General features: G+C 39.2%; 1 protein-coding gene across 3 annotated transcripts; it reads left to right on the top strand.

Moving 5' to 3' along the window:
• The first annotated feature begins 10861 nt into the window (after window positions 1–10861).
• Window positions 10862–20672, top strand: LOC126402656 (poly(rC)-binding protein 2-like). 3 transcript variants are annotated; one of them, XM_050064805.1, is made up of 13 exons: window positions 10862–11036; window positions 11846–11978; window positions 12137–12160; window positions 12253–12285; window positions 12393–12509; window positions 12607–12738; window positions 12832–12960; window positions 13106–13180; window positions 16633–16674; window positions 17032–17104; window positions 17201–17256; window positions 17386–17555; window positions 19436–20672. In XM_050064805.1, the coding sequence occupies exons 2-13, from the start codon at window positions 11910–11912 to the stop codon at window positions 19470–19472; spliced, it is 957 nt and encodes a 318-aa protein (XP_049920762.1). In that variant the 5' UTR covers window positions 10862–11036; window positions 11846–11909; the 3' UTR covers window positions 19473–20672. The 3 variants fall into 3 exon arrangements, with proteins under 3 accessions (XP_049920762.1, XP_049920761.1, XP_049920763.1); XM_050064804.1 differs by having other exon boundaries at window positions 16633–16692; XM_050064806.1 differs by lacking the exon at window positions 16633–16674.
• Window positions 20673–21664: the final 992 nt, after the last annotated feature.

Below are 21664 nucleotides of genomic sequence, written 5' to 3'. Positions count from 1 at the left end.
AGAGGGAGTGAAAATAGTGGGATAGTTCTTGCTTTGTCTCTGGCCTCCCTGTGACTAGTGTATGATGTATAGTGAGTGTTTTGGAGGAGGGAGAAAGCTGTTCCACCATCAACTGCCAAGCTCTGTTGTGAGCTCGATCAGATCGCTCCGTTCCGTCATTCACAATCTGTTTCATGTAACAATCCCCATATTCAGTGCTCGTTCCAGGACTAACAAACTGTTTCTCAGATTACTCAGAAAGCATTACTGCCAGGTGTTTGTGTGTTGCTTTCACTCTCCATATTTCTGACGCTTACAGCTGCTTAAGAACCTGTGATTCATTTTTAGATTTAATTCATGATATATATTTTTGTTGTATTCAGTTACACAGGCAGAGAATAAAGGTGGAGACAGACGGTATGACAGCCAGATTTTACAGCCATGTTTGCAGCTCTGTGAGGACCTACCCAGGCACAGTGGTGCCTTGAGCAAAATGGTAATGTCATCATATTAACATGCTCACAGTGACAATGCTATCATGTGTTTAACAGATATTATGGTTACCATGTCTCAGTTTTGTGTGTAGCATGCTAACATTTGCTATTTAGCAGTGAATCCAGCAGAGGCCAATAGGAATGTCTGTACCAAATTTCAAGATAATCTATCCAATAGTTGTTGAGAGATTTCACTTAAAAACAAATATAATATATGATATATTTAAGATAATGATGGTGTTGAAAGGTCAGGGGATCATCAGAGTCAGTTGGCTTTGTCTTCTGTGAACCAAGAATCTCTGCACAAAATGTTATGGCAATCCATCCAGTTGTTTTTGAGATATTTCAGTCTGAACCAAAATGGTGAACCTTGAACATTGACCTCCGTAGAGTCACTAATGTAAGGTAGTCTGTTGTTAACTGGTTATCAGAAAAAAAATAACGAAGAACTGAGTTGATCATAAATAAATATAATTAAATACAATTGACTGACATATTCTATTTTTTAATGTAAATTCAGGCGGCTGATATTTGGTAGTGCCCCATTTCTAAAGTTGTTCCACAGTTTTACTCTACAAAGATTAATATAAAATGCTATAATTAGTTTTAATCACCATATGTGATATATCTTTAAACTCCATATTCTGTATTAAAGGGGACCTTCTATACTTACTTATTTTGCTTCATACATACATTTTTACAATGTCAGAAGTTCACATTAAAAGTGGCTAAAGTTTCAGATAACGTGGTTCTACTTTGGCTACCAGATGACGTCAGATAGTGACAGATCTCTTTACGTGGTCATCCACCACAGGCACGCTACTGTAAGTGTTTACATTACTGCTACATGTAGCTACATGCTAGCCTCAGAGAAACATGTTATCTTGGTCGCTAATGTTGCTGATTTCTCCCCAGATTTGGATCAAGTTAGAAGCGTGTATTGGTGATTTTTCACCACAGAAAGAACCACCATTGTCCATTACAGTCATTTCCTGCTGAAAGTACACTGCTACATGTAGCTACATGTTAACATCAGGGAAACATGTTATGATGGTTGCTAATGTTGTTTATTTCACCCCAGTTTTGGATCATATTCCTGCTGGAACATGTGCGGTTATAAGGATTTTAGTTTAGAAGCTTGTATTGGTGTTTTTCACCGCAGAAAATGCAGCTGGGCTCCACTCTACTACAGTCATTCTCTGGCTGAAAGTACACTACTACATGTAGCTACATGCTCACGGCAGGGAAACATGTCATTTTGGTTTCTGATGCCGTTGATTTCTCCCTATTTTTGGATCATATTCTTGCTGGAACGGCTGGAACATGTCCTGTTGATGAAGATTTTGGTTTAGAAGCTTGTACTGGCATTTTTTCCACTACAGAAATGGCAGCTATAGTCCATTACAGTCATTTCCTGGCTGACAGTACAATGCTACATGTAGCTACATGGTACATCAGGGACACATGTTATTTTGGTTGCTGGTGTTGTTAATTTCTCCACAATTTCAGATCATATTTCTGCTAGAACATGTCAGGTTATAAAGATTTTGAATTAGCAGCTTGTATTGGTCTTTTTTCACCACAGAAAGGGCCGTTATAGTCTGTTACAGTCATCTCCTGGCTGCAATGAGGATGCAGAGATGCCAAAATGCAGAAGACAAGGAAACACTGACCAGTCAGAGCAGACTGGGATTTTTTGGTAGAGGGAATTAAAGAAACAGGCACTAACACTGAGCGTTTCAAACGGAGGATGAATACAGGTGTTCCAGCACAGACAGTATGAGGGAAATAAAGTGGGGTTTTACATTAAAGCATGTAAACGTGTTTTAGTACAAACCTAAAATACAAGTATGAACCTGAGAATGAGCATAACAGGTCCCTTTAAAGCTCTGTTCCAATGGCATGTGTTTCCCTAAACACACAGAGTCCAGAGAATGTGCCCACTGGCATGCATAACTGGGTTCTTCCTGTGGAGGATTGGCATTGAAATGCAGACTGCTCATCATGCTCGTGCCCCCAAGATATCACGCCAATTATTTGTCTCTGTGGGAGCAACCTATTTGCGGAGGATCTTCTTAAAATTAGAGTGGGGAGTCACAGCCGCTCTACATCCTCTCTGGTTCCTGACTGGACAGTTTACGTGGGCACGTGTCAGCTCTCACTGCGACCCCGCAGGCCCATCTAACCACGGCTGTGGAAAGGTAGTGACGTTGCAGTCGCCATACAAGCACAGGCTTTTGGTTCTGTTCACACCCCTGCAGAGAGAATTCAGTCCCACTGTGCAGCTCTGCATCTCCATTTTAGTGAGTTAACAGATCTGAACAACTTGCCCATGGCTCTGTCAAACATGAATCCCAACCTTTTCTTCTGCCACAAACACACACAGTCTGTTTTTTTTCTGTTTTGGATGTCACAAATCACAAATGGGAAGACAACTACTGTCATGGCATCATGATACCAAATTTAAAACACGCAATACTAGATGTGCATGCTCTTTTTTAGGGATACATGCTTTGCATTTGCTTTGCTTCACTTTTCAAGACCTTTAAATTTTAAAACAACATTCACTTGCTAATTAGGTGACTAACTGGATACCCCTCTCACTGGCTTTGAGTGTGTCATCAGTTTTCACACTGTAATCCAGATCATTTACTTTAATATGCGCAGACAATTTACAGCTGAAGAGAATAAATTGGATTTAGGCTCCCTTTTTTATCATTGTAAACAATAGTGTTTTCCACCGTATCAAACTGCACATGTGCAGCAAATATGTGCTTATTACCGTAGCTAAAGGCTCAGCAACGCAACACTTTGCCCTCCCAAAACACAAAAGTGATCCCAGATGTGAAGCCTTATCATAGAAAGGTAATGCAACATTGTGAGCATTAAACAGGCTTGCAAAGACAGTCTGCAATGCACAGAGGCGGTGGGATGTCAGGGGCAGCTGACAAGAGGATGTTAGGTGGGCGAGTGGCATTTCATCATACAATTCATGCACGGTAATCAATGACCACTCACCGGTGGAGGGAAGAGGGACCGGAGAGAGTGAGAGTGCCAGTGGGCATGTCAGATAAAAGCACTGAAGGAGAACAACAGGGAACAGGAGGAGGCTGCATTGAAATTGGTGAGGGGGGTATGACAGAGAAAAGTGGGGATGTGTAAAAGAGCACAAACTGTGGGAAAGATTCAGAGATTAAAGTAAGCAGATGATTATGTAAGCAATTACTTGACAGGGGGAGACACACATGAAAGGCCAGGGAAACTGTGCTGATTGAAAAAGCTGAAGAGCTTGCACCTCTTCTCTTCTGTATAATCCATCTCTCAGTGATCGCTCTTCACATCAAAGAACAGGCACTTTTTTTACTCTAATTAAACGTCTTCTGTTATAACAGAAAAGAACACTTGTTCTCCGTCTTTGATTTTCATTTATTTACCTGTCAGTGTTCTTATAGGAAAAAATAAAACCAACATGGTTCATGTAGTATTGTGGATGGATCAATTAACGAGTCTACCAGGCACAGGCACGGGATCCAGAAGTGTCAGAGGCTCCCCTGGCCTTCACCTGCAAAATATCACTTGAATTAACATGTAGTGACCAAGAAGAGACTCAAAATTACCACAAAGAGATGCAAAGGAACTGCTATGGGACACAAAATAACTACAAAAATTGTCAAAACTACCACAAGGAGATACACAATGACCTCTAAGCATCACAAAATTGCCAAAAAAGACCTGCAATTACCTAAAACCCCCACAAAATTACCTCAAAAAGACTCAAACTGACTACTAAAAGACACAAAACCGTGAAAAGATGCATAAGGACTTCAGAGAGATGCAAAACAAGCACAAGGAGACATAAAATAACTACAGAGACACAAGAGGCCAAAGAGACCAAAAAAACTCCCACAAATTATCTCAAAGAGATACAAAGGACTACAAAAAGACATAAAAGAGAGACACAAAGAGACACAAAATGACTTCATAAAGACACAAAACCACAAAAAGATAAATAACAACAAGGACACAAAAAACAAACAAATGTAAAACCATCTAAAAGGGATACAAAAAACCCTACAAAATGAAACAAACTGACAAAATAGACACATAATAAGGACACAAAACAAGCACATGGAAACTCAAACGACTACAGAGACACACAAAATAACCACAAAGAGACACAAAATGACTCCATAAAGACACAAAACCACAAAAAAAGATGCATAATGACTACAACGAGATGCAAAACAAGCACAAAACCCACACAATAGTATCTCAAAGGGATACAAACAACTACAAAAAGACACAAAACAATCACAAGGAAAGTGAAACAAAATGACAAAAAAGACACATCATTACCTTAAAAACACAGAACAGTATGTCAAAGAGACCCAAAAAACAACAAAAAGATCCAAATGACTACAAAAAGACACAAAACAACCACAAGGAGACACAAAATTGCTTCATAAAGACACAAAACCACAAAAAGATGCCTAATGACTATAAGGAGAGGCATAACAACCACAAGGAGGACACAAAATGACTAAAAAAAGACACAAAATTACATTACAGAGACTGCAATGACTACATAAAAAGACAAAACAACCACAAGGAGACACAAAATGAGAGAAAAAAAAGAAGCAAAACCACAAAAAGGATTCATAACAACTGCGAAGAGAAGCAAAACAACTACAAGGAGAAACAAAATGACAACCAAGTGACACAAATTGACCAAAAAAAAGACACAAAACTACATTAAAGAGACTCCAATGACTACATAAGGAGACAAAACAACCACAAGGAAACACAAAATGAGAGAAAGAAAGAAGCAATGCCACAAAAAAGATGCATAACGATTATAAAGAGAAGCAAAACAACTACAAGGAGACACAAAATGACTGCAAAACAATATAAAATGACAAAAACGACAAAATATCACTTTAAAGAGACACATAATGACCTCAAAGAGCCCCAAACAACTACAAAAAGACACAAAACAACCACAAGGAGATATAAAATTGCTTCATAAAGCAACTCAAAATCAGAAAAAGATGAATAATAACGACAAAGAGATGCATAACCACTGCAAAGTCTGAGTGTCTTGCTCCTACATAGGAGAGGTGGTGGGGGCCTTTGCATATCTGTGCCCCAGGGGCCCACTGTCTCATAATCCACCCATGCGTAGTACGCAGGAGGAGTAGTTAGTTATAGTAAATGTTTTACCTGTTACGAGAAGCGTGACGGCCTCTCATTGGGGCAAATCTGGTCAGCTATGCTTCTATTTTTAAGAAACACACCAGCAGCCTTGTGAGCCTGGCACCATTCAGGCAGCACTGCAGATGGCTTTGTAAGACAAGCTCCAACATCTACTGCCTGGATTCATGTTTGAGATAAAATTAAAAACAGGAAGTGCTGAGACAAACTGCTTTCAGAATAGCTGAGCTCAATTTCTTCCAGCGTGGAGGCAATCTATGGAACGCAGAGTGATTTTGAACCAATGAAACAGAGCCTGACATGATTCATGAGCCACGCATGTAAACAAGAGTGTGTAAAGCTCGCTGTGGAGGACATCAGCTCTGATGGAGAATTGGATTCATAAGATTAACGATTCAGGGAGACAGAAGATTAGTTACAGACAATAGCGAGCTATTCTGACCATTGACTAATTGTATTGTGGATGCTCTGATGTGCACCAGATTAATGAACATGTGCTGAGTGAGTTCAGGCAGAATACGCTGTCAACCAGACCATGAACACATGGCTATAGGGCTACACTCTCTTATCTGTCTCTGCTGCTCTCCTGGCTTATACAGCACTCAAATATAACACTGTGAGTCTGAGGATTTAACTGCGCTTCGATTCCACTCCTCTAATTCAAAATAAACACTATAGTCCACAATTAAGATCCTCATTTATCCCATCAATCATGTGACAACACAACAAAACAACAACCCTCGCAGAAAACAAGGCAATCCATCATGAGGCGGAAAGTCATCAATCATATTCTTTGTTTAAGAAAAAATAAACAAATAATAAAGCTGAAGCTCATTATGTTCAGGTCAGGAGGTGAATTCCTGAGGTCTTCCTTTAGGCCACGCTGATACTGTATCAGCACTTTCAGATATCATCAGGGGTAAAAACCTGCAGGTGCAAACATCAGACCTTGACTTACTGTATATTTTAAATACTCCAGTGGATATGTCCCTGGATTTGAGTGAAATCAGCGTAACATTTTCAGCCAATTTTACGGCCATGTTGACCAGCTCTGCTCCCGCTTGACCATATGATCCAATTACTGACCAACTGTCTGCTCCTCATCATCAGACATTTATAGAGACACTGGAGCCCACAGGAGCCTCTGTGGCCTGAGTCTACACTGAGAGATTAATGACAGAAAGATAATTAATAGAGTTATTATATCTGTCCTGCTCTGTAAAATGTAAAATTCGAGTGCTGACTCATTAAACATAATGTTCCTGTGAGTGAGGACTTTTTACCGTCATTAATACATTTAGATTTTTATCTTTAACTGAGTGAAATGCTTGGTTTTTTTAATGGTTAATGCTAATTATTCTTTAAATCCCAGAGAGGATGCTGTAAGAGAGGACAGCAGCTGAGTTCGGATTCCTGACACTCACAGAGTCATTGTGCCATCTGTTGGATTTACAGATAACTACAGCACTGTGTTTTTAGTGGAGACACATCCAACAACATTGTCTTTCTTAAAAAGCATGAATGATTTGTACCTGACATGTTCATTAAAAGAACTGCCACCAGTGAGTTGATAAATGTCTGATGCTCTTATTATTAAAGATGTTAGAGTGCTATTCTGGATTATGAGGCCCACTAATTAATGGAAATAATGAATTATACTGTATTTTGATGACAAAATGTCAGTAATAATAATTTGATTTACATGGGTTTCTGAGATTCTATATAGTTATAAATTACATTTTTTGTTTGTTTTATTGTTCTGATGTTTGTCTGTTTTTTGCTTCCACGGTTCATCCAGTTACTTTTTGCATTGATAACCAATGTCACAATAATTTTGGACAAAGTATGCTTTAAACTGGCATCTTAATTATGGTAACTACAGCAGAGCGAGTCAGCTCCAGTAAAAGATTCACTATATTTACGCAGAACAAATTTAACCCAGTCACAGGCACCGACATCAAATGTACTTTTTGTTTGCTTTCTTTTAGACTTGTTTGCTCTCAGGGTGCAGTTTAAGCATGATCATTAAAGGCTGCAGCTGCAGATGCTTCAGTCATAGTCATGTTTCTGAGTTGCAAAATTTAGTGGAAAGTCATTCGGAGTATAGTAATGCCAAGTTAAAAGCAACACAACTCAACACTGTATTACAATATTTACGATAGGTTTGGCAGCCTGACATATGTTAGAGGTCAAAAAGTGTTGAGGTTATCAAACTATTCACTGAGGACTGTACAACTGTAGGAAAGGTTTTAACATCTTTTACTTGCGTGATAGTGGAAATACCTCAATGTAAAACTAAAGGTTGAAGCAGAGAGAAGTATTATAAGTAAAATCTTACAGTACCAAAAGTAAACCAATAATAATAATAATGATACATTTTATTTAAAGGCGCCTTTCTCACACTCAAGGACACAGTACTACAATAAATTAAAAAATACAAAACAAACAGTGAAACCATAAGAAATACACAATATGACTTAAAAACAGATTAAAATTAAAGTTGAAACAGTTGAAAATTGTCAGGGACCAAGCAAAAAGACCAAAGAACAAAGGGGTTAAAAAAGAAACCGGTCGGCGTTTCGTAGTTATTTTATATTGACATGCCCTAATCAGTGAAGGCATTTTATAATATCCTTGGCTCTGTCGGTGTGCCTGAAGCAAGCTTTGTGCTTTTTTCTACAATTGACTATTTTCAACTTCAAGAGCACCTGGCACTCATCTGGAGTCTACTACCTCTCACCTGTGAGCACTCGGTAATTTTTCTTTGGTTAAAAAATAAGTTTGCTTTTATAAACTTGCAAACTTTGATAACAAATGACACAAGTGAATGAATTCTTTTTTTTTTTCTTTTTTTTTTAAACTTTTTTTATATGCAGGAATAAATGTACAGATAAATACATACATAGATTTGTTTCAGAGTATTCCTCCATTTGTTGATTTTGATCCCACCCACCCAATGCACCCACTGCTGATGCAAAAATAAATAAATAAAATAAAAATAAAATTCCCTAAATACATGTGCACCATGCACACATTTAAATGCATGTACCTGCATGTACACATAAGTACTGCCCTTTTATATACACAGGTAGGCCTACATATTTTTGAGACACAGCACCCAAGTAGAATTAAGCTTATGCTTACACTATATATATATATATATATATATATATATATATACATACATATACACATACACATACATACATACACATATATATACATACATACATACATACATATATACACACACATACCTACATATACATGCATGTACACACATACATACATACATACATACATACATACATACATACATCTATATACACACAGGCTACATATACACATACATACAAATGACCTTATGGAAGGACAACTAATTGATCAAAATAAGATAAGAGAGGCTGCCATGTAGAATAGAATTTCTGGGCCAACCCTCGAATGACAAATTTGATTTTTTCTAGTTTAAGAAATGTCATCAGGTCCTCCAACAGTGATGAGGATGAAAGAGGGGCAGAGGACTTCCAAAGTAATAATATCCTTCTGCAAGCAAGGAGGGAGCTAAATGAAATAATGTTTAATTGTTTTGATGTAAAATTATTACTCGTATCAGGAACTCCAAAGATAGCGGTTTCTGCACCCGGCTGAACCTCCACCCCAATAATCTCAGAGATCATTTTAAAATAAAAGGACCAGAAATTTAACAATGCAGGGCATGACCAGAACATATGGTTTAGATCAGCTGGAGATTGCACACATCAATCACATTTATCATTTATTTCAGTATAAAATTTTGAAAGTTTAACTTTACAAAGATACATTTGATGCAGTACTTTAAACTGGATTAAATTTAGATGAGCACAGGAGGAAGAAGTGAATGAATTCTAATACAACACATGGTTAGACAAAAGTTAGTCAACGGGTCAACCAAGCACTAAAGAACCAAAAGCTTGATCCCAACACAACATAGCCAAACTGACTTTATGTAGAAAAGTCCTTTCCAGATAATTATGTCATTATACAGATGCTATATTAGTGCATAAATATACAACACAGCAAAATACAGTAAATAATAATAGATTGGCTTTTTGTTTTTAGTTCCTCACATCTTTAAGTATGATCCCATACTACCCTTTTGACAATAAAATAGTGAAATTGGGGTTTGAAGTCATTCTGAGTATAGTAATGCCAATTTAAAAGCAAATAATGAAATAATGAAACTGGGATTTGACTCCAGTCCATTTTGAGTTTTTGATGTGACATTAACCCAGAATGATCATTAACTTAATCATGTAGGAAATGCTCACTTCCAGTTACTACTGATAATATTTAATAATGATATATATCTAATAATAATAGCCTACATATACATAATACTACATATTCTATATTTATGAAAAGTAACATACTGGTTTATACAGTGTAATGTAGCACAATGCACATATTTGTAGATTTTTATACACTTTACAGACTGCATATTTATATTCTTAATATTTTACATATTTATTTCTTTATATACACTGACATAAAACTGCATAGAATCCAAACAGTAAAAAAAAGATAAATAAAATAACAACAAAGACAATGACAAAAAAGGGAGAAAAGTAGACAAAAGAACTTAACTAACATTATACAGAAAGTAAAATGTTAGATTATTATAATCATATATTATAGTATAATACTAGTGTAATAGTATAGTATAGTATAGTATAGCACTAATGTTAAACATTGTAGTATAATGCTCATTCTAATTATTATTTTATTTTATTTTTTTACTCTTTTATTTTTTACAGTATATTTACTTCTTATTTAATACTGTTAAGTCACTTCCTCATTTTTTTTTTATTAATTAATTTATTTTTTTTACATTGGAGCAAATGAAGTGATTCACAGTTTCCCCTCTGGCATCAATTAAGTATTTCTGATTATCACAAAATACATCACATTAAATAAATCAATCAGCATATTCATTGTACTCATTGATTAAAAAAATATATACATATGTCGAAAATAAAAAATAATTTAAACACAGAAAAAATGTTTCCTTATCTGAATTTCAAATCTATTTTCTAATAAATAAAAACATGATGGTGGAGGGGCCGCTCTTTGAATACATCCATGGGGGCAGCGCTCCGGGGGAGGCGGGGTTGACCCGGGCAGAGGGGCGGGGCAGTTGAGAGGTCAAAGTTGATTTCATTTTGTCTTTTGTGCCAAGCAGAAGAGTGGAGTCCGATCGAACAGCGGCGTCTCTTCCCTCTTCCCCGGATCCTTTTAAAACTCCCTCCCGAACCTCTCCCCTTCTACCCTTGCCACCCTACCCACCCCCTGAACACTCTTCAAGGGACGGTTCGGGTAAGACGTCCAGAAATACGGCTTTGTTTCTCTTTGCCTCCCCCCCCGCCGGAGTGAAGGACAGGGATAACTCGGCGTGCCTCAGTGCGCTCCGTAGGCCGCGGGATCAGGCTATTTCCTGGATCAGGCGATGCTAACGCTAGCGACCTGGATGGAAAATTACAGAACTGTATTTAACTTTATAGCCGACCAGGAGTTAGTTGCTAGCCGCTGGTTTTCCACGCGTGTTTTACGGATGTTGCGGTTAAATACTCCCGCTGCCTAGTGTTTCCTGTAGGTATTAATTTAGGAAGTTACGGTGGGAATGTAAAGATGCTAACTTAGCCTCCAAATCTTGCTTGCGTGACTAGCTGTGATGCTCATTCTGAAGCAGGATCTGCGATGTTAATGTTATACTGTGAGCCCTGTGTTGCTACTATGAATGTACACTCGACACACTTTTACTTTAACATAAAGAGGACGTTTGGTAGCTTGCATTTTGGTGTTTAATATAAATCTAAAAGCTATGTCGCCACAGCTGTTTAATGCCAGGAAATAGACATTGGCCCAGGGAGACAGTGGGTCATTGTGCTAATGTGAATGAGTGGACCCGGGCCAGTCAAACGTGAATTACTGAACTGAAACGCCTCATTCTTTTAACGTGGCTGGTTCACGTTATTAAAGTACAGCACCGTGTTAGCTGCATGCACTGCTCCATTGATCTGCACTGACAGCAGCTTCTTAGTAAACAAGGCTTTCTGTTGAGATGTCCTCATAGTTTCCAGCTACTATATTTGTCCCTGATGGTCACATTTTCCACTCTATTGCAGACATTCAACCAGTGACCAAAGACCCACTTTGTTGGCCGGCTTAACTCTGGATTCCACTGCAGCAATGGACTCAAGTCTGGTTGAAGGAGGACTTAATGTCACCTTAACCATCAGGCTACTCATGCATGGGAAGGTGAGTGTGTCTGCATGCTTTGTTTGGTGACAAGTTCAAATGTGAGCCTCACTTTAAGTCTGTATTCACTCCTGAGTTTAATTAGAGCACGCTCGATGAACACAAACATCTGTTTCACTGATTTTATTGCTTTAACGTGCATTTTCGTTCTTCTGTAGGAGGTTGGAAGCATCATTGGCAAGGTGAGTTGTTTATTCTGCCAGAGTGATTGCTATCTGCATCTTGCCCCTCGGTGTGTTTAGTAAACATTTGTGTATTTGTGTTTCCCTCACAGAAAGGAGAGTCGGTTAAGAAGATGAGAGAGGAGGTAAGATGCTGTAAAAAAAAAAAGGAAGGACACGCTCATCATATCGCATCACATGACAACGCTGTGACTGATTGGATATTTCCTGTTTTGTTCCCCCGTCCATGCAGAGTGGAGCTCGCATAAACATCTCAGAGGGGAACTGTCCGGAGAGGATCATAACCCTCGCGGGACCCACCACCTCCATTTTTAAAGCCTTCTCCATGATCATTGAGAAACTGGAGGAGGTTAGATCTGCTCACTGCATCCTGCATCATGTTACAACAACAGAATTCACAGTTTTTGAAACGTCTAACTCTTCTTGTCGCGTCACCTTCCCTCCAGGACATTAGCACCTCAATGACTAACAGTACAGCCACCAGCAAACCACCGGTCACCATGCGCCTCGTTGTGCCTGCCAGCCAGTGTGGCTCACTCATTGGCAAGGGTGGCTGCAAGATCAAGGAAATCAGAGAGGTGCGTCATCATATTTCTTTATCATTTGTTAAGTTTGTGTCTGTTAATTGATGTGTCCTAACACTTGTTATTTGTTTGTTTGTGTCTTTGCAGTCAGCAGGAGCTCAGGTACAAGTAGCAGGGGACATGTTGCCCAACTCAACAGAGCGTGCCATCACCGTTGCAGGGACCCCACAGTCCATAATCGAGTGTGTCAAGCAGATCTGCGTCGTCATGCTTGAGGTACAGACGCTGGCTTTTGTAATGCTGCTTTGACTTTTTTGGGAATTTGTGATGTCTGTTATTGATACTCCTGATGGTTTGTTATTTTCTGTGTTACTGTTGATGTTTCTTCAATAGCCAATGGTGGATATTTCTGCTTTCTTAGTCTCCACCAAAGGGAGTGACCATCCCGTACAGACCCAAACCCTCAGGCTCTCCTGTCATCTTTGCAGGTGGTCAGGTAAACAATGTTTGTTCTCTAGATTGTCATTTACAATATTTGTCCCACCTCGGGATGGCTCGCAACCACTGTTTCTTGTTCAATACCAATATTGATACAGTAACCTTGAGTATCTGCCCGTCTTTCTCCCTCTCTTAAACAACAAATCTGTTAATACATTGTATGGATGCACTTCGTCTAACATAGCTATCTAAAAAACATCAAGCTCAAACCGAAAAAATATTTAAGTCCCTTAGAGGAAGAAATAAATAGCACACAGCAGGACTCAGTTAGGCAATTCTACTGCTTCTTTTTATTTAAACCTTTTTCCATACACAGAACTTTTAGCAGCATTTTTGAATGGTCAGCACCATTGAAACACTCAGCCTTATATATCACAACATATAATGTAACCTCAGTAACACAGCAGAACAGAAGTTGCTATGTCAGTCCCTTCGAATTTCACTAGCTGTTTTTGGAGTTGTTGCAGCCTGATTTCATGGCAGCCTTTCTAAAAAAATTGCAATGCTTGTTGCAGTGTTTATAGATGTTTTTTTGCAATGAAATAGTGTGGTGTTGTCACGCATTCAGAGCGTGTTTATTATGAGCATTCAGTGTTTCCCCCAGAATTAGAATCTATTGGTGATTGTAGGGGGACGGGGGCAGCAACAGCTAGTAGATGATTAGCTGTTTTCCGGAGCTAACAACGTAATCTAATCCCTACTCATCATATTTTGCCGCTTGAGCCGAAGCACTGCAATAGCAGTTAACATATGATACTGAGATGCTGATCTTATACTGACACCGAAACAGCCCGACTTTCTCGCTAAACCTATTAACAACTGCTGGGTAGTGTTAGCCATAGGCCCGTTTCCACCGCAGGAACTTCGGGGTAATTTTACGGGGCCGGGGCTGTTGGTGCGTGTCTCCACCACAGGGGCTAAACAAGTCCCTGCCTTGGAGTAGGTACTCAGAATGGCCCCGAAAAACTCCTGGCTGGGCCTTGGGGGTTACTTGGTGCTGATTGGATATACTCAAGGGGGATGTGACGTCAACAGAAAGCAACAAAATAGCCGGCATTTTTAAAACTCAGCAGACGAGAGTTAGCTCGTTCATAGCTTCCACCGCCATGTAAACAAACTCAATAACCGGTCAGTGAAAAAAATATTTTTTCCAGCGGATATCTTAGTTACAACATGATTGAGCTAGCAAAGCAGTTTTGTGTTGCTGTGTGTGGTATTTATTCAGTTTTGGGAAATCACGATGTCTAGAAAGCATCAGTGGCTGCAGCTGACAGGGACAGCTAACAGCAGCAGCAAAGCTAACATCAGGACGTCATCTGTTAAAAGCCTCCCGTTGTCGGATACGACATGAAACTACTCCAGTTAGCTCAATCATGTTGTAACTAAGACATCCGCTGGAAAAAATATTTTTCCCCGGGCCACTTCGTGAGTTATTACAGACACCGCTATCGGCTAACAGCTAACGGCGTCCCTACGTCGCCCCGGTCAAAATGGTCGCACAACAATTACGTCACATCCAGAGCCCGGTAACTTTACAGGAACCTTCCTCCTACTCCGCTCTCTCAGTGGAGACACGGCGGTTGAGAGGGCCGAGCGAGAGGATGTTCCTGTAGTAGTTCCTGCCCCTTAAATAGTACCAGGAACTTCTTCAGTGGAAACGGGCCTCATGTTATGCTAACAGTAAGCCCTGTCACTGTGTGTTTGAGACTTTGTCCCATGCAGAGAGCTCTGCTCCTGCAGCAGTAATCTCATGATAAACAGAGAGGAAAAAGGGGCTGAGCTATTCAATACGCTGCGCACAGCTCTACAATAAAATGAGATTTTACCTGTTTTAAACAGTCAGATTTGCAAGTTGCAGTGATTGGACAAAGATGCAAGTTCGTACCGAATTCACTGGAATTGGCTGAATTTGCGTTAATTTTTGCATTAGAGGGACTGTAGTGTACCATAACTTAAACATCAATAACTTAACATAAAAATAATAACATCTCCAGTATAAAATGTACAGTAGGACACAGTACAGTAGACGTGGCATCTTAAAGGTCCAGTGGTTTGAATTTACGGGCATCTGTTGGCAGGAATGGAATATAATGTTAATAACTTTTCATTAGTTTATAATCACCACTGAAAAAAAAGTTGTGTTTTCATTACCTTTGAATGAGCCATTTATGTCTACATATGGAGTGGTTCTTCTTCCATGGAGGCTGCCATGTTGTTTCTACAGTAGCCCAGAACAGACAAACCAAACACTGGCTCTAGATGGGGCCATTAGCATTTTCACAGTGCAGCCGTAGTTCTCCTGCATGTTAGACACACAGGAGAGGTTAAGTTGTGCATACTCAATGCAAGATGCCACTTAATCTTACATACTGGTCCTTTAAGGCACTTACAGCTGAAACTCTAGGGTATGATTATACATGATACCAAGTTAGCGGCATTAAAAAAGGGTAGACAGTGCAAGCTCTAAAGTAACTCTACATCTGGCATGTTCTTTTAAGGCATGTCGCACAAAACTCTGTTAAGAAGCACAAGAAAAATCATACATATCTTTGCAATGATATTTAAAATAACCTTTCACATGACAAGCATTTCTTCATAATTGCTTCAAAAGCCTTTTCACTATACATATTATATCGTAATTCCCTCTTTAATGTCAATTTTATGTTGCCATGAAATCAACAAATTTCTCCTTCAAACAACTGTACAACTTTCTAGCTAAAAGCTACATTTTACAAGGTACATTGAACACATCATGAGAATATTATTATTTATCTTTCCCCAGTATATGCAACTCATTGCAACCTCAGTCAGCAGTTAGTTACGGCTGCTAACCGCTAAGATCGACTAGCTCTTCTGCTGCCGATTTCACATGGATTTGTCGTTCATAGCGTAGCATTATCAGGGGAAAATAAGCATCTCCTGTCGTGTCGATAGTGAGTTTACTGCATCTTTCATACCGATGGCGTCCCTGGGAAGATCTCTGTTCTTCCCCAACATGTTTTCTATTGTTCCCTGGATGACAGGATGCTGTAGTCTCGAGCCCTGCTTTTTAACCCGCGCAAAATAGATGTGACACAAAGGAAAAAACATTGGCCACTGCCATTGGATAATGTTGTTTAATTGGCCGATAGGCTGATGGCAGCCAACGAGGAGAATATTGGCTGATGCCAATGCTGCATCCCTAGAGATTGTGGCCAATATCAGGCCAGTACCAGTACTTACTATGGGATTGCTACATCCCCAGTCCCAGCAGTGTCCACTGTTTTGTTCTGAAGCACTTCTGGTCAAAAGAATTTAATTACACTCGATGTCATTCTGGTTGCGTCTGTGCTGTCTGTAGCATGCCTGGCTTTGTTCTTGTAGCAAACCAAGGACAGGGGACTGATGGATATTGGAGTACACTGTGTGTGACACTGCCACACCCTCCTAAGTGCTGTTCTCTCCTTGCAGGCATACGCTGTCCAAGGGCAGCACGCCATTCCACAGCCTGATGTAAGTGAAGGGCCCTCTGTAAGTGATCCAATATATTTGCAACTTCGGTCCTGGGAAGTCATGCCACCTTCTTATTTCATCCCACTGACTCTTAATTTTCCTCCCACTGCCTGATATCCATGTAACAACTCCAAACATTAAACTTATTTAACATCTTAACGACTATTTCTTTTTACCCCTCTAGACTAAATCACCAGCTCCATGTTGCATTTCACATTTTCCTGCCATCATCACCGTCACCACTTACAAAAGGGAAATAATTACAAAATTTCAGCTTTGAAATGTCTTCTTGATTTTTCCTCATTCATGCTTTTCGTTTGTTTGCTCTCCGCGTCCTTTCCTCCATTGTTTCAACAGCTCACCAAACTTCACCAGCTGGCCATGCAGCAGAGCCCCTTCCCCATTGCACATAGCAACCAGGGCTTCCAGGGTAGGTGGACAGATTGAACGAGGGAATGTGATTACTGTAGATTTGTAATAATCCACCTCGTCAACAGTCTCATGGGCTTTCTTTGCATTTCTTCAGCTGGGATGGACGCCTCTGCACAAACTGCCTCCCATGAGCTGACCATTCCAAACGATGTAAGTCGCATTTATCTCCCATTTATTGTTCTTTGCAGAGAAATGTGATGCAATTTTTAAGCAGCTTGTTTTCTTGCTGTTTGTGAGATTCACAGTGCTGATGTGCTCTTTTTTCCCCCTCTACCTCAGCTCATTGGCTGCATCATTGGCCGTCAGGGTGCAAAGATCAATGAGATCCGTCAGATGTCAGGGGCTCAGATCAAGATTGCCAACCCGGTGGAGGGTTCCACTGACAGAACGGTCACCATCACTGGCACCCATGCCAGTATCAGCCTGGCTGAGTACCTGATCAATGCCCGGTAAGAGGCTTTATGCAGCCGCAACACATCCATCACAGAGCAGCCAATCGACAGGAGCACAGTGGTGTTTTAGGCCTGACTGTTCACTTGGTATCTGTAGTTCTAAAACTCTCTGTAGTGCAGTTTACAAAGGTTCAATCAACATTCACTATGGATGCAACGATACACACAATTTAATTTTTTATATTTATTTTGAAAAATGTAAATATTCACCACTTGCTTATTGGCCATAATTCTTACTGTAACAGTGAAGGCACTCAAATACTGACACATTGTGAATACGGAAAAATACTTAAAACAAAGGTCAGTAAAGCTCCATCATAAGGCTCCGACCTGTGCTGTCCTTTACGGCAGCTTTCAGTCCTTTATACAGAGCAGGTACAATGGACAGATTAAAATGCACATGTGATGGAACATTGTAGTGGGGCTCAGGCAGTTTGAATACATGCTTTAATTTGGTGTTTTCTACAGCTGCTTATGGTTATATGTATGTAGCAAGTATCACTAGCATTAGTTACTTTGGCACAGTCCAAATGTTAAGGACCTCCCTGACCTCATTGTCTCCCCAGTTTGCAGACATTTCCGGCTGCTGTTCCTCTTCGCATTAATAGCCAAATGCTGCTGGCTGCTTTTAAGATCTCTGGCCAGTGGGCTGCACACATAACGCATCCTCAAAACATCACACTTGTCCTGTCCATGGTCCAATCCTGTCAGCTGTCCCTTTTACACAGACGTAAATTGTGGCGCTCTACCTCCATTGCTTAAAGGCGAGGCAACTCTGTCCCCCATTACACGATTGTATCTCTTATAAAGATGGCAAGGCTGAATAACAGTCCTACATTTCCCGCGTTGAACAGGCTGTTGAAAAGGGGCTAAAGACACTATCAAGCCTTCATGCTAATTAATAATAATAAGAGATAAGACTGGGAAATGAAATTGGTCAGTGTTCACTAAGGCTTTGTTTTCACCGGACTACTGTTACTTGAGGCAGATTTTATTGGTCACTGTGATGAACGTGAAAGACAGCAGAATCTTGACTGGTGCTCAAAGTCAACCACTCTAAAAACGGACCTTTCCGGTACTTATTTATTACATCAGCCAACTGTAAAATGTGAAATGTTTCTGAAAATAATGTTAAGCCCTGTACGGATAAGTATGTAGGTTGTAAGTACACATAAAGTAAACATAAACCCTTCCTGTTCAGCCTGGCCTTTAGATTATATGTTTTATGCCCATTAGAAAGTAATTCATTCATATTTTAAAATGTTTTTATTCCCTCTTATCTTTTATATTTCTTATTGTCTTTCTACTATCTACTTTGCTTTCTTTAGTTTGAAATCGATTTCATTCAAATTTATATTTCTTGTTGCATTAGTCTAATTTTTTTTAACTGTTTACATTTTTACTATCTTATGATCTGCTTGTAAAGCACTCTCAGTGGCACTAGCCTGTATGAAAGGTGCTGTGAAAATAAAATGTGATTGATTTTACTGAGGCATTAGAGTGGGATGAGGGTAATGTATTTATTATTACCAGAGCATTGGACAGGTCAGTTTTTAGAGACGGGAAGTCCCACTCAGACAGGATAAAAATATCAGGAGGAAGTGGATGATAGAATATTTGTCATGCTCCTGAATTATCTGACTTATCATCGTTTTGGGGGCAGCATTTTCGTTATTACTAAATGCAGAAGGTACTTTGTAATTGTCAAGGTCATTCTGCTGTGAAATCATGTGCCACAAAACTCAAATTGCCTATGACTATGCGAGACACCACAGCGAGCAATATGTCTATGTCTAAAGATTTAATTGTGCTGTATCATCTCTTTATTTAGATATTAAGGTATTAAAGTTTTCCTATTTTTGTGTCGTGCTCTTCAGGCTCTCTTCTGAAGCTACTGGACTCGCAGCCAACTGACATGGAGGATCTTCATCAGCACCTAACGTAACCCCTCCCCCTACTTTTTACCAAGAGGTCCCTTATTGAACTTAATGCAAAAACCAAGTACTATAAACTCACTGTTTTCTCCTCTGCTTTGGTTAGACACCTACTCGGTTGTAATTACACCATCGTCATGATATTGGTATTTTATTTATTTATTATGTTTTTAAATTCCCATTGCATATAGTTTTTAAAGACTTCCTTCTGTTGTATTTTTCCTCTTATTTTACTGTATATCTGTATGAACTTCTTGATATAGGTAAAAAGTTTTGGAAAAATCTGAAAAGGCATAAATAATGTTTTTCTTATGTCAGATTTTTCTTAGAAAATGTAAAAAAATGAAGAAAAAAAGAAACACAATAACATTATAGATGGACTGTTCTTTCCCTTTTAAATATCTATTTATTTTTATTTAATACACAGCTCCTTGTAAGAGTAGAAGTCATTGATATTTGCCATCTTCTATTTGAAGCTGTACTTCCTGAATGAGGCATTGTGGGTTTAACGGGTTCAGTGGGTGTAAATGATCTCCAGGTGAAGATGTATGCAGGAAAAACCCTTTTTAGTCAGGAGGTAATTTATCCCTTGTCGAGTGCGGGTTCAAAGGAGAATTTTAAGCTACGTTTTTGTCTCACCTCTAATTTGCTGAGTAATTGTTTTGTGTCATTCCTGTGTTTCCATCCGTTTTATTTCTCGATCAGGACTTTTGAGCATTGTTGTGTATTGGATTCTGATAAGGGTGGGTGGGCCTTGGTCACCAGGTGTGGGCCTGAATGAGAGGAAAATATTTTCTTTTCTCTGAAATTACTAAGACCATAGTAATGACGATGATGATGAAAATAACATTGAAATGTTTGTTTTAAATAGAGAAAATATTTTTTTTAACTGCAGGGCTGGGGAATGCTGCAAGGGGCAAAACTACAAGAAGACATATTGGTCTTTATAAGTATATTATGCTGAGGTATTAAATTATGATTAACTAGAAGGAGAATTATAGAATTAACACTAGTTTCCTGCTATCCTTTTTTGCCTGGGTCAGATTTTATTTTTTATTATTCTTTGCAGGATGAAGAAACTCACGTTTTTGTGCACGTTTTCAAACTATTGTAGATCTGGGTGCAATTAAATTGTTGAAGAAATGAAATGCAGAAATAAAAAAGATGTGAAATGCTTAAACAGTTGTTTGTTCGTTCTTAATGTTGTATTGTTAACGTTAATTGACAAAGGCAGCTCACTGGACTACGCTGTTATCAGGGCTCCCTCTAGGGGTGGGAATCGCCAAAGGACTAGCAATATGATTTTATCACAATACTTAGGTCACGATCAATATTATTGTGATACTGTGATATGCTGAGTATTATGATACAATATATTGCGAATTATTACCTTTTTCCCAACTGCTTATTATTTCCCCAAAGGAAAACTTCGTCAACGTCAGTTTTACCTCAGAAGATAAAGTTTTCAGTCTGTTCATATGACTTCAATCATTTTTATTGCGGCAAAATATGATGCAAAGAAGTCACACCGACCAATGCTATCATAAAAGCTGCCAAACTAAACTGTTGGCAGATTTAATGCCTTCTGAGGCCAGATTAAGCGCAAGTTAAACACTTAACATGCAGGTATCCCGCTAACTGAATGCCTGTGACATTCTGGTGCTGCATTTTGCCGAAGGTCTTTGGTGTACTGCTGGATTTTGAATAATGTGAGACAGCAGTCTCCAGTCCTCTGTGAGGTAATGTGATAACGCAAATGCTGCTGACTCAGACCTCTGCTGACCTCACCAGGAATACAGAAGCATCAGCACCATCTAGTGGACTAAAAGGCAATTATTTATTATTCCAGTACCAAAAGTTGTATTAAAACGTGTATTTGCAAAAATTATACAAAGATCGATACTTGGCGTCCATGAATCGATACCATATCGCCACGCCATGCAAAATATCACAACATTACGCTGTATCGATTTCCCCCCACCCCCACCCCAAGTTCCCATGGTCATGGAAAATCTGGAAAAGTCATGGAATTTGCTAACCTATGTTCCAGGCTTGGGGAAGTCTTGGAATTTTGTTGTGTGTATTGAAAGGAATTGTTACAGTAATCTTCCGTGGATAGCCTTCCACATAATGGAACTTAACAGGAAATTTATTTTCTGTGAGCTAGTTATT

The sequence above is a fragment of the Epinephelus moara genome, chromosome 16 (assembly GCF_006386435.1).
Source record: "Epinephelus moara isolate mb chromosome 16, YSFRI_EMoa_1.0, whole genome shotgun sequence".
NCBI classification, from domain to species: Eukaryota; Metazoa; Chordata; class Actinopteri; order Perciformes; family Serranidae; genus Epinephelus; species Epinephelus moara.
Note: the sequence above shows the minus strand (reverse complement) of the source record. Positions and strands in the feature narration are given on the sequence as shown.

Bases quoted from the DNA above. Each gene is read 5' to 3' on its own strand.
- LOC126402656 (XM_050064804.1), top strand. From the start codon at position 11,910: ATGGACTCAAGTCTGGTTGAAGGAGGACTTAATGTCACCTTAACCATC. The intron at 12,161-12,252 runs GTGAGTTGTTTA...TTTCCCTCACAG, and splicing joins TTGGAAGCATCATTGGCAAG to AAAGGAGAGTCGGTTAAGAA. The intron at 12,961-13,105 runs GTACAGACGCTG...CTGCTTTCTTAG, and splicing joins TCTGCGTCGTCATGCTTGAG to TCTCCACCAAAGGGAGTGAC.